The 13,088-nt window shown below is 39.5% G+C and overlaps 1 protein-coding gene across 7 annotated transcripts in view; it reads left to right on the top strand.

Moving 5' to 3' along the window:
* LOC111332603 (protein FAN) overlaps positions 1 to 12,689 on the top strand; it is a 31,540-nt gene extending 18,851 nt beyond the window's left edge. For 3 of the 7 annotated variants that reach the window (XM_088753661.1, XM_088753663.1, XM_088753664.1), the window contains 19 exons: positions 832 to 963; positions 1,166 to 1,208; positions 1,334 to 1,433; positions 2,211 to 2,337; positions 2,804 to 2,894; positions 3,730 to 3,792; positions 4,796 to 4,854; positions 5,943 to 6,010; positions 6,320 to 6,387; positions 6,803 to 6,864; positions 7,426 to 7,487; positions 8,034 to 8,090; positions 8,536 to 8,559; positions 8,648 to 8,705; positions 8,875 to 8,928; positions 9,439 to 9,477; positions 10,037 to 10,139; positions 11,062 to 11,171; positions 12,228 to 12,604. In XM_088753661.1, the coding sequence (XP_088609787.1) occupies positions 832 to 963; positions 1,166 to 1,208; positions 1,334 to 1,433; positions 2,211 to 2,337; positions 2,804 to 2,894; positions 3,730 to 3,792; positions 4,796 to 4,854; positions 5,943 to 6,010; positions 6,320 to 6,387; positions 6,803 to 6,864; positions 7,426 to 7,487; positions 8,034 to 8,090; positions 8,536 to 8,559; positions 8,648 to 8,705; positions 8,875 to 8,928; positions 9,439 to 9,477; positions 10,037 to 10,139; positions 11,062 to 11,171; positions 12,228 to 12,322 (1,415 nt within the window). In that variant the 3' untranslated portion in view covers positions 12,323 to 12,604. Of the gene's footprint in view, positions 1 to 831; positions 964 to 1,165; positions 1,209 to 1,333; positions 1,434 to 2,210; positions 2,338 to 2,803; positions 2,895 to 3,729; positions 3,793 to 4,795; positions 4,855 to 5,942; positions 6,011 to 6,319; positions 6,388 to 6,802; positions 6,865 to 7,084; positions 7,239 to 7,425; positions 7,488 to 8,033; positions 8,091 to 8,535; positions 8,560 to 8,647; positions 8,706 to 8,874; positions 8,929 to 9,438; positions 9,478 to 10,036; positions 10,140 to 11,061; positions 11,172 to 12,227 lie in introns of those variants that run through there. The other 4 variants (XM_088753660.1, XM_088753665.1, XM_088753662.1 and 1 more) reach the window with 4 other exon arrangements.
* Positions 12,690 to 13,088: the final 399 nt, after the last annotated feature.

Raw genomic sequence — 13,088 nt, 5'->3', positions numbered from 1 at the left:
GAAAATAATCAATTAAATTATTTTATCCTGATTTACAAGTAAATTCTCAGTACTGATCTGATAGAGAAATATTCAGAAGCGGGTAGGGAGAATTCGGTATTGTTTTGTGCTCCTTTGTTAACCCTGTCACTCCTAAGATCTTCTCATCAATTCTCCTTACTGTCTACCATTCAATTCTTATGATGTAAGTTTGGAGAATTTGGTACTGGATCAACTAATTATCCCCTAATTGATATTTTGTTTATTCTCATGGCTTGTCTGCTTGATATTCTATTGATATGGTAAGGAGAAAACCTGTCTTGGTCACTCATGGGAGTTAAAAGGTTCTAGGTTATAGACGTAGCAGACTGCTGAGTACACGAGAGCTGATATCGCCATAAATCAGTGAGAGCCCAAATTTTATTACAGATTAAAAGTGATGACATTTTTTTACCAAAGTAGATTATAAATCTTTATACAGCATCAATTCCACTGGCGAGGTTTTCTTTGAAAAGTTTCCCTTTGACAGGTTTTCCGCAGCAGAATAGATAGAATAATATAACAGTTTAATCCTTGGCCAGCAGCCTTTGTTCTAAAACTGACTCGGCAATATGAAGGTGGATACATATCATAGAAAAAATGTGTCAATGACAAAATTTGCTGGTCTAGTGGACTTGAAAATATTTCTTTAAGATGATTTCTTGCAACTAGTTTTCCTCGACAAGTGAGACTTTGTGCAATAGATTGCGTCGTAAGTCTTACTGGAAAATAGGATGAAATTATGAATCAGATGTATAACTCACCTTTCATAATACACTTACATACCTTTTTTTATATTTTCACGTGGATTAGATCCAGGGGACTTTATTCGGAAGAATCGAGAGGCTCTTGAATGCCCGTATGTCTCAGAAAGACTTCACAATTGGATCGACTTAATATTTGGATACAAACAAAGAGGACATGATGCGTGGCAAGCAGACAATGGTAACAGCTTTTGTTGCTGATTTTTTTTAATTTAATGGAACGCGGTAGACAGCGCATCTCGCTCTTTCTAATCTCAATCTTTGTTCTCTTTGATTGTTGCGATTACCTAGCTCAAGGACACTTCATCGAAAGGTGCTTCAATTCCTGTTTTATATGAATCATGCTGTAACTAACAAAAAATGGTTTTTATCTCTGGTTTCAGTGTTTTACTATTTGACTTACGAGGGAGCCGTTGACCTAGAAAAGTAAGATAAAAACGTTGATAGCACGGCTTTCATTGAAATTGCTGCTTTCATTTTTTTTTATCTCGATGATGTGTTTGTAATGGAGCTTAGTTTTTTTCTTTTAATTCTCTTCCTCTGTGAATTAGGATTGAGGATCCAAATGAGCGGGCATCTTTAGAAGCTCAGATCCTGGAGTTTGGACAGACTCCCAAACAGCTGTTTACAAGTCCTCATCCACAGAAACTGGTAAAAACTGTTAACAGTTATTTAATATGTAAGGGTTAGATGTCGCACTACAAATCATGTTTCCATCAGTTCATTACTTCCAAAACCCGCCGCCAAGCGTTTCCCTTATGAAATTTAGGATCGATAAATCGAAGAACGAAGTAAACTCAATATTTCCAGCCCGCTAAAGTATCCTACGTTGATATAAAATACGCACAACTTGCATGAAGTTGTTCCAAGTACAAATATTACGAAAGGGGGTAGGTTTCTAAAGAAACTGTGGTGCTGCATCGGCGGGGGGAGGGGTTAAATTTTTTGTTTGGTTTCATCAACCGAGTTGGTAATGTCTCTATGCTCGCGTTTTTAGCGTTAGGCCTTCGTCAGAGCGAAAGTACTCGTCTTCCACAAAGTCCAACTAACAAACCTTAATACTTCTCGGCTGATAACTACTAATTACATCGGATCAGTTCATACAGGAAAAAAATTCTCATGGCTGCACTTTAAGACATAGCCAATCAGTAATCAGTATTATGTACCACGTGGTAGAGAGTAATCAATATGGCCGCATTGACATCAAAGATGGCAATTGACTTGTACAGCAATCTCATATGTTTGATTAATTTGCACCGTTTGATACAAAATCCTGTAACCTGATTGGCTATGTCCCACAGTATGTCTGTATACTACCAATGTTACACCATATTCTGAGAACCGTCTTCGTTAAAATTCCCATTAATGAAAACTGAGTACATATTTCGTTTGCCCTGTGGTTAAGAAGGTAAACTTGATTTACTGTAGGTGACTGGAGTTAGTCCTTCTCCCAGTACGGACCCGACACCCATCAGTAGTAGTATACTGAATGGAGAGAATCCCAGCGAACCAGCTGCTAAAAGTCCTGCCACTTTGCCAGTTATCAAAGTCAATGGTAGGTGTATGAACTTAAATCCTTGCCTTACTCGTGACTCGGCGAACTCAAAAGCTCATTGCATTACAGGTTTCCTGCTGGTTTTACGTTTTGTTTTGGGCCTTTTTAAAAGAGTTATACTCTCTAAAACTTCGTGACTGATTAGCGTGTGTGGTTGCTTATAACTCTTGTAAGAAATCCTGTCAACAAAATTGATTCTAACAGCCTGATAGCTGACGCCACTGAGCTATTATAACATAGTTAATCGAGGGGACTAACGGGCGTATGTTCGTAGACATTTGACCGCTGTGTTGCAGCTAATTGATCGCAGACTCAATTATGTTATTTCAGACAGGTCCCCAGGGGTTGGGTGGGGAGGGAGGACAGGAAACAGTCTTCTGTCACCCTCACTCTCCCTTCTGACGCCTAGACGCAGATGCTGTGCATACTGGGTGTTAAGTTAAAGAAAATCTACTGGTTCTTTCAGTTGACTTTGATGAAATGTTCAGCAATAATCATTCACAGTGGACTAACATGGAGAAGCTTCAGCAGGCGACGTGCCACAAACTGCACAAAGAGTGAGAATAACTGTGTAACACGGAGAAACGTGTTACGTGAAGTATAATGTGTTATTAACTAGAAGGCAGTGGATGATGTGTAGATTACAGATAAGCGATTCCAAATGAGCGATAGGCATTAAAACCTCTCTCCTTTGTTCTAACATTTCCTTCTGCATTTCTTTGGGGAACTTTCAGCTTGTCTGCTATAGCTACGCCCTTCTTCACCGGCAGGACCTGCCCAGATTGTGTCGTGAGAAAATTCCTCTTCTCTCTCTGATCTACACAACAACTTGTCTCCTTCCCTCTTCTGTTTGTTGTGATATTTTTTTAAATTCCTTTCTGTGGTTACGGCTTATCAGACTATTTCACTAAGGGAGAAAACCATTAAATTTTTTTAATTTGGATTATTTTAAATTTCACATGTCGTAAACTCTTGAACCCGGAGCTGTAACATTAAAAATCTAATGTGGCTGGTGTCCATGCCAAATGTTGAGGAAAATGTGTTGAAACCAAGATTTGTCCATAAATTGTCTCAGGGCACGAAACAGGCTAAACAAAACAGGCAAACAATCAGCCAACAACTAGTGAACAAAAACCCTATAATACCTGAGCTGGTTGATTTGATTCCTAAACCATGTTTTATCATAATTCTTTTATTTACTCGAGGGAATAAGTGTCTGTCTGAGTGATAAATATAAATGTGATTGAAAATAATGAAAATGAAAACGTTTGAGCCTGCAATAAACTCATGTTGCTGGAGTATTTCTCTGTTGGCGGCGAGGTGCTTATTCCCTCGATTTAAGGGATGTCTGAGGGGCACTGCGTATATGTTAACCTCGTGTGTCCTATATAGGGAGTCTTCATCTTGTTCTGTGAATGTCAATATAACCAACAGTCAACTCACGCAACACAGAAGGTAAAGTTTTGTTTAAAGACTGCTGAATATAGTAATGCATGAAATACTTTCAATCATGAATGCTAAACAGAAAATTAAACTCCAAATGAACTGTATTGACATAAGTTTAAAGTTAAGCTGTCTTCAAACAAACTCTCACCGTGAATTTAGTTTTTGGTTTTTAGGCAATACTTTGAGTCACTGCTCCTCGCTGATCTCTGGCTTGTGAAGGACAGACTACGTTTTCCAGGAAAAATAAATCTAAGAGAAGTAAATCTCGGAAAGATGTTAAAATTCGAACAGCAAAGTTTGCCGAAATTAATTAACGTTCCTTTGTGATAAAACTGAAAATTCACCACTTTCGAATTTTTACCAATCGTAAATTTCCAATGGATAATGCATTATAATAAAATGAATTTAAGATTCTAAATAGTTTCCTGTGGCGTAAATACTTGCTCTTCTCTTTTTTTTTTCTCGCCTCTTCCTGGAACAATGTTTGATTCCTTAGCGCTCTAACATTCCTGCTGTATGAGACAAAGGTTGCACTCGATGGATCATTACTCAAACATGAATTTCAAACATGAATTGGATCTCTCCGGAGCACACAGATTTTCTTACGTCTGGCTTTCCAGTATTTTTGCATATGTTTGATCATTGCTTCCTCTCAAACTAGTTTCTTCACTCGCATTGTGTGCGAGACTCTCTTTCTTTTACATTCTGCAATCAAGTTCATTCATGTTAAAATCATTTTATTGCTCAAGAGTGTGTTCTTTCCTCAACTGTAAAATGTTCGCTTCTTTTAGAATTTATGATTACTCTTACGTAGGTAGTTATACTGCTCAATTTTTGGTGAATCCCTGTTGTTTTGGTAAATCCCTGTCAGAGCTCAGTGTAATAGGGGATTTCTTGGTCTAAACAGCATTCACTGGTGCAATGCATTCTTTCAAAGTCCCTCGCTTTTATTGAGGATAGTAAGTTTTCGGTTTTATTTCTTACTTAAACCATATGCGTTCCTTCTTTTCAGCACGGTGACATCAGTGAGACTATCAAAGGACTGTAAGAATGTCTTTTCCGTTTCTCAAGGTATAGTAGTAACCTTTCTTTTAAAGAATGAAAGAGGGCAGGTCTCTAACCCCTTGTAGTACAAACACAGGCTACCAACAGAAAGCAAACGCCGCCCAGTTAGCCCAATGGATAGTGGGCTGGACTGTTGTGCGGGAGGTCGAGGATTCGAGTCCCGGCCGCCCGGACCAACACTCAAGGTCTTAAAATAATTGAGAAGAATTTGCTACCTTTCTATAACATCAAGAAATGGTTAGATATGTATTGTATGTATGTACGATATTTAGACAGGTCAGTCCAGTTCAGCTTGAAGCTGGTTTAAATGGGGGCCTGTACATCCCACCATCCCACCCCAGCGGAGGACATCCATCACACAGTAATCTCGTGTGTGGGAATTTAACGCCTCAAATTCTTCTCAATTATTTTAAGACCTTGAGTGTTGGTCCGGCCGGGGCTCGAACCCTCGACCTCCCGCACAACAGTCCAGCGCACTATCCATTGGGCTAACTGAGCGGAGACGTTAATTCCCACACACGGGATTACTGTGTGATGGATGTCCTCCCCTGGGGTGGGATGGGTGGGAAGGTGAGATCGATGAACTGAAGCGGCTGCCAGAGGCGCCTGATATGCTGACGTCTGTTCTCAACCTTAAACTGTACCCGTAATTCAGCCTTAGGCTGCAAGTGATCAGAAATAAACTATATTACTATTACTAAACAGCACTTAGTCAAAGTTAATGCGGTTGTTTGTGATTGTTTATAGAGGAAGTGTACTTGGCCAATTCTGATAGTTTACCTTGAATCTTTTGTTTAAAGCCAATGGAACATGTTTGTTGTAAATATTTTGCGAAGAGGTGCGAGATTGCTTGCAAAAGATTATCGCTGGTAGCGACTCAAGCATTCTCCTTATTTTGCTCTGTGCTTCTATTGTGTCCCGTTAACTCAGTGAACGACTGTAACAGGATCCTTATATAGTATTCTCGTAAGAGAAAACTCTCTAAACTAATTTAAAAACAGCTAGTAGGGACGAAGATTGAAACCCTGATTTTGGGAATCAAAAGGCTAACTTTGACTCTGTATTCTCACAATTGGTGGCATCTCGATTTTTAGATACACAACTGAAGATGTACTCATTAGAAACCAAGCAGCAAGTTCGTGGAATCAATTTATCGTCAATGGTAAGTTTTCTTCACAAGTGTTTGTTTTTTATTGTTTAATCCCTGGGTCTTGCTAGTGTTTTTAGCAATCTTGTGTTTAATCACCAGTATGGGGATGAATGTTTGAGAATAATAACGCGTGTGAACTTCACAAATGGATCAAGAAACTAAGGAATTGTTTGAGTAATTTGATCGGCGCATTATATACTGCAGGTCTGGGTTCAAAAAGTTTTGCTATGTCGTCGTAGTAATCCCAGTAATAATTTCCTCCGATTGCCAGGACCTTTTCAGTATAATGAAATTTTTGAAAAAGCTCAATTCCTTTGACAGGCGCTTTCGTCATGTGCCATTATGCCGGATTCAAAAACCATCATAGTTGGATCTTGGGATAACAAAATGTGAGTGACAGGCTTATTTTCTCTTTCTCACAAGTTTTGAAGCATTTTTGGGTTTTTATTACACGTTTGCTTTCAGTTTACACTATGCTTCGAAAGTAGCTCTCTGGTAGTAAAATTATCTTTCACATTCTGGGAAATATGAAGAAAGGAAAATTTGTTCACGTAATATGCACATCTTTGAAGTTTCGCTGAATGAAGGGGACAGTGAAGGTTTCGCAGACTGAGCAGCCATCGTGATCTCAAAAGGAGTACGCGAAGAAAGAAAGGCCTCGTGGCTCAGCGTGTGTTTTATTCAAATTGCCTCCAGGATTGCTTTAGTGCCTGCTTATCAGGCCAGCGGAGAGAAGGAAAATCGACCACAGCTTAGAGCGATCGCTTGGTAATTTTAATTTAAAATCATCCCTTGTGTTTTCAGCTACATTTACTCTGTTGAGTATGGAAGAGTTGTTGATACCAAGGCGGGACATGATGATGCAAGTAAGTATAAGCCACAAGAACTGGATACAATCATTTAACACTGAGTGTCAAAAGTAATCCAAAAATTTTTTACTCTATTCTGATTGGTCTAAGAAACTCGCGCTCACTTTTCTACCAATAAAATGTTAAACGAAGTCCAACTACCGCTTGCCTGAGTTGGTCTCGCGCGCATGTGAGCTTCTTGCCTACTATTGGCTTGGTGTTCTTGTTTGCTTGTTAGAGTACTCATCCTTGTTCTGAACTGTTGGTGTGATTTCTTTGGTTTTAACTCAAGTGAAGAGCGCTAACAATGCCGGATCGTTCTCAACCAATCCGCAGTCAGAAGTCGCGGAGCAATGCGACATAGGGAAGTAAACGCAGAAAGTTAACCAAAGTATTGGCTTAGCGGTTATGAATATCCAATTATCGAACTTGATGGTCGTTTTGGACCAAATAAGGGGTTATATTCTGGGAAATCTGTCTTAAATAGTTGGATGGCGGTTGTTTAGAGTGTCTTGTGTTACCAAGAAAAAGTGAAAACATAAGAGTTCAATATTCATCTCTGTTCTTGTTACAATTTAGTTTCATGTCTTTGCTGGAATGACGGTATCTTAGTCACAGCTTCATGGGATTCTACAGTCAAAGTAAGCTTTAATTTGTCAGTTGCCACGTCAGGATTATAGTCAATGATGAACAATGTTTTAAGAAATCTTATTCCTCCCCTGTCTCCTTCAGTCCAGAAACCAGCGAGTTTTGATACGGCAGAGAAGTTGCTAACCTGCCGCTTTCTTGCAACTTAACTAAGCTGCCACGATAACGATTTTATTTTATTCAGAAACATTTTCAAACATTTGAACCTGTATCCAAAAACAAATTATTGAAACGAGAGAGGCAGCGAGTTCGCGTGATGAGTACGTAGGCCCGGCTTTCGGGAGATACTAAGTTCGAGTCCAACTACGACCCGCCCGAAATTTTTTTTGTGAAGTCCCGAGTTTAACTTAAATACCGCATGGTGTCCTTCCTGCTACTGAGGCTTTTTGTCATGTTGCGTTTTTGTTTAGATTATTGGTATGTGGTTGAGTGGAAGCCTTGTTCCTCAGTTTAGTTCCACTGTCGATACAGCGTTCACGTGTTTGACTGGTTTATGTTGGTATGCATTAATGTAACTGGTGCATTTTATTCACTCCAAGGTGTGGAAGTTCTTTCCAGAACCGGATGGCAAGAAACCCTCGCCGCCTGAAATTTTGGTAAAGTGTGCGTTTTAATTCCTGTTAGATTTCAGGGATGTTACTAAAAACAGGAATGGAGAAATGGGAACGGGCAAATGGAAACGGGCATCCAGAATGTGGAACCAAAATTATCGCGATAATCCGCATAAACTTTCGAAATGGTGGATGACAACACGGGAAAAGGGCTCAGCACCATTTTTTAGCAACTGCTCTTGGAACTCGGTCGTTAGAGCAATCAGCATGGACGATAAATGGAGTTTTTATTGATTACTTACGACGTGTTTCGTGTCCAAAACGCTCGGGCTCTGAGCCGCAAAGAAATACAGTAATTTCTTGTCTGTGGCTCTTTTAATTGATTGGGAGTGATTTTAGACTCGTTGTTGGTCATGTTCTTAGCAGCTGAGAACCTGAATAAGACATTTGTACCCATCATTCATGTTTTTATGTCATCCATTTTTTCCAGGCTGAGCTGGAACATGACACTGAGGTATGTTCGAAGTATTTCAATATTTTTGTTTTTTACCTTTTTGATTCTCGTATTTTGATGTCTCAATGTCCATTTTCTAATTTTGAAGGTGAACTCTGTAGATCTTGATCCTACAAACACTCTTGTAGTGACAGGCACTATGGACGGTGAGCACTTTTGTGGCTTTTAACATTTATGATTTGTTTTTATCGTCTTACACTATCCTCTCCCTAAGGTTAGCGTACACTCTTGAACTCTCCTCTCCCCAAGGTTAGCCCTCCCTCCCCCCCCCCCTCCTGCGATAGTTTTTGAGCGCTGTTTTCTTTTTATTGTCAGGAACTGTAATGCTTTGGAACATTGATCAACAAGCGGCCATCAGTCATCACCCAAGTGAGTACAGCTTTCGATTTTCCCTCAACTTATTACAATAACTGAATAAAAGAAAAGTAATTGAAAGGAAAGAAATTTTAACCCAAGCAGTCGACTCGCTTTCCCCTGACCGTTCAAGAGGCATGTTAAATTCAACCACATTTTTTTTCTTTCCGTTTTGTTAACCAATAGCTCGTTAAGGATCCGTGTGGCGCTTGTTGACCAGGCTGTTGCATGATTCTTAGGCACTAGACCCAAAACATCAAATCAAATTGACATCCTCCAATTGATCTAATGTCAGGAATTCTTTTTTTTGTCAGGGGGATGAGAAACACTTTCCATTAAATAGAGAGCAGTAGGGTCCCGAAATACTAGTGAGACCCCCTCCCTCTAGAAAATCCTGTCAACTTCCCCCTTCCCTGGCCTTGACCTTTCTGAGAGAGCTCATTCTAGGTTTGACCCAAACACTTTGCCTTTCACTCGATAAGTTTGTTTGCAAGAAAGTTAACGCATATTTCTTTTTGTAATTAGTTCATAAAGAGACTGTACATTCAGTTCTTTTTAGCCCAGGTAAGCCAGCCAGATTTATTTGTATTTAACTGTAATAGTTATTGTTGATGTAGGGCCTCCCAAGTCAGGGTTGTGGACTCTGTTTTAAGTTGATCGTATTTTTATAAGCGAGGCCCCTAAGGTAGGGTGCAGATATCAGAGAATTGGTAGAAAATCTGCTTAATTATAAGGGGTTTTACCCTTCACATTGTAACATCAGTAAATATATTCTCCTTACTGTTTTATATACATATCCTAAAGTGCTGACGAGGAGAATTTGTTTGATAACGAAGAGTTTGTTAAGTTAGTGATCATTTCCTTTATTCTCGTGACCTTAATATGTGACTCAGGGGTGATATTGTAAGGAGAAATAAGACGCTGGTCATTCCAAGGGGTTCAAGGGTTGACCAGTGATATCATACAAGTCCAGGTTCACTACCTTCAGATTTTAATATCACTCAAGCCGTTATGTTATCCTCTATGAGACTGCTGCCCCTCACTATGCTTATCCAAGGAGAAGTAATATTGCAGTCGTGCATATTTAGATAGTATAGCACCTAACAGGGACCGTTTTTTCCAGACGGACAGCGGATTCTTTCGTGCGGCGCTGACCACTTCATGAGAGTAGTGGACGTCCATACAGGAACAGAGGTGTATTCCAAAGATGTGGGCGAGGAAATTAGGTGGGTTATCATAATCATCTCCCTTTCTTTTGTCCGCAGTAAAAGAAAATGAGTTTTATATGTTTACGATCCTTACTCGCATTATTGTCAACTTACACCGAACTTTTTTGTATTCTTTTGCGGATCTATTACTACTCAAATGTACTACATTTTACTTTTAGTCTGTCATGTTAAAGTTGAGATATTAGAGAGACTTAGCACCGCGTTTACGTCAAACGTGAACGGCAAGAGTGACGTCACCTTATTTTTCCCGCTTTTTTTTTTTACGTTTGCCGGTGGCGCTTTGCCGTTTCTACGTGATAGCTGCTTGTTTCGCGTTTGCCGAGTACGTGAGATTTTCTTCACTCTTTCTCTCACAGAGTAGAAGTTAATTGCCACAAAAAGGGCACCAATACTGTTCCATGTAAGTCATACAAGGACACCTTCAAATTCACCTTGACGTGAGCTTACGCGAGGCTAAAGCAGCAAGGCTCACGCTGTTTTACGTGAAACGTGCAAGGGCAAGCTGACGTTTGCCGTTTCACGTAAACGCGGTGCTAAATCTCTCTATTTTTTTTTTCATTTAAGTGGTCACCTGCTTATACTGAATTTCAATTCCACTCTTTCATCTCAAATCATGAATGTAAATTAGAGCTGATTTTGATGTCAGGAGGCCCACACTAAACTAAACAAATCTTACAGTAAATACATGGGATAACAGCGTATGCTCAGTCATACGTAAACTTACCCCCAACTATCCCTCAAACCTCACAAGTGTTACCGTGGGTGACATTTAACATCCAACTCAAATTCCCCCAAAATCGCCCCTGGTGACTCTTTGTCAAAGAACTCATATGAGGCACGGAAAATTACATTTTGCATTGTTTGCATGCTTATGTTTAGGGTTTCGTCGATGAAGTGACTTTTCATGTCTTTTTATCAGATGCGCCGTGTGGGACGGTCAGATGGTACTCGCCGGTGGAGAGTCCGGCTACCTCCAAATCTGGGATCTGATAAATGTGCAGGAAGTCAGCAGAATCACTGCTCATGAGGGTAAAATGCATCAAAGATTTTAGCGTTTTATTCCACGTTGATGTCGGAATTTTGAGTTTCTGTTGATTACAAACAAGAGAGTATGGAGCTGACAGCCCTTTCAGACTGTTCCAAGCCTTCAGTTTATAAAACGGATCGAAACAGGAAACGGCGCGATAGTCAGTTAATAGCGGCAGAGTGAAAACGAGAGAGGTTTGGGTCGGGTCATTACGCGACCCGACCCAAACCTCCCTCGTTTTTTCACTACTACGTTACTATCGCGAGTAGTTTTACCAACTGAAGGCCTGGAATAGGTTAGGGGTCCCTTCAAAGGCTTTATTTCAAAGGTAGTTCGTCTTATGTCTCAGTTTTAGTCGATTCTAGGAGGATATAGAAATGATCAATCCTGTTTCGAAAATTCTGCTTAGATAGATTTTCCAAATGGTGTCTTTTGTTTTCCAACAAAACATTTGAGCAAACTGAAAAGCGAGAAACATGTAATGTTATTCCCAAAAGCTTAGCACAAAGGCACACGATACACAATATTCAGTGTCTCTTGGCCTAGTATTGGAATCGCCGCTTCAAGCTTTCTATGTTTCATGCTCATCAACCTGTAAACGGAAGAAAATGGATCCGATTTGAAACCCTTACCCCTTTACTCTGATGTAAGCTCTAGCCAAGCTTTCCTAGTTTTGAGTGTTATTCAGTTCTTAAATTCGATATTCCAGGACTTTTTTTTTAAATTACGTTTTTTGATCAAGCTTTAAAAAGCTTGACAACTGATCCTAAAATGGAAAACGTAGTTAGATTAGCACTGCTTTAAAACACATTTTATTTAATTTTTTTTTTTTTTTTTATTGCTTAACTGATTCCGATTGCAAGCGCCCTCTAACCCTGGGGAAGATTTACAATTCAAAGGCTTATTAGTGGCAGTTTGCGATATTCGACCCAGAAAAGTTTTTTCATCGATGTTTTAATTTTAAGACAAAAAGGGAGACCACACAGGTACATGGAAAGGCTAGTCTTCGGCATGAAATTTCTTGATTGAAATCAATTTTCTTTCTCTTTTCTCTGCAGGAGCCATTCGATGCATTGATGTATCAAGTGATGGCTGTACTGTAGTCACCGGTGGAGAAGACGGTCAAGTTATAATGTGGAAACTTCACGTTTGATTGAGATAATCCGTCGCCCGTCATACTGCCAGCCGACAATATTTCATTTCCCAAAATGGTATAAGCAGTGACTCGTGTTCCCCTTCCCATCATCCTTTCTTCTTAGCCGCATCCCCGAATCGAAAATATGAAAAAGACTGGGGACGAGTTTTACTCCTGGAACAATTAAAGTTAAAAAGAGAATCTGGATAGCACCTTCCAACAGAGTCATGCACGAGTTATCAAGAACCCAGGCTGGTTAATTAGAAATTAAGTTGCTATCCGACTGAAGAATTTTGAGATTGGTGGACAAATTATTATTTTTTAATAATTGGTGGATCATTTTGACCGGCGCAGCCGAAAATTGTTCGCAAAAGCTCATAATGAAGTATATATCATTCAGAGGTGGTTTGAGAGACCAGATTAGTGTTGTAAGAGACCGTGATTCGGTTTACAAATGCCACTAGAGAGATTTTCGGTCAAATATTTTGCCCTGTAAAATATACTGGAGACATTTTAAAGAGAAACATAACATAATGTCAGGCAGAACTGCCTCACGACTTAAATTGTAAATGTGGTAAATGATATTAACTTTAACCATTTTTTGCATGCAATGACTACATTCCTCAGGGAAACAACATTTTAGATGAAAAAAAAATAATTTGATATTTATTTGGGAAGTTATGCTCTCACGACGAATTCATCGAGTTAATAGATAATCCACTTGATCTTTCTCTTGATATATGGTGGTACAGGGGTTTTGTGCTCCATTTTCCCCTTCCCCCTT

Source organism: Stylophora pistillata, chromosome 3 (genome assembly GCF_964205215.1).
Source record: "Stylophora pistillata chromosome 3, jaStyPist1.2, whole genome shotgun sequence".
NCBI classification, from domain to species: Eukaryota; Metazoa; Cnidaria; class Anthozoa; order Scleractinia; family Pocilloporidae; genus Stylophora; species Stylophora pistillata.
This window is presented reverse-complemented; position numbering and strand designations above follow the sequence as displayed.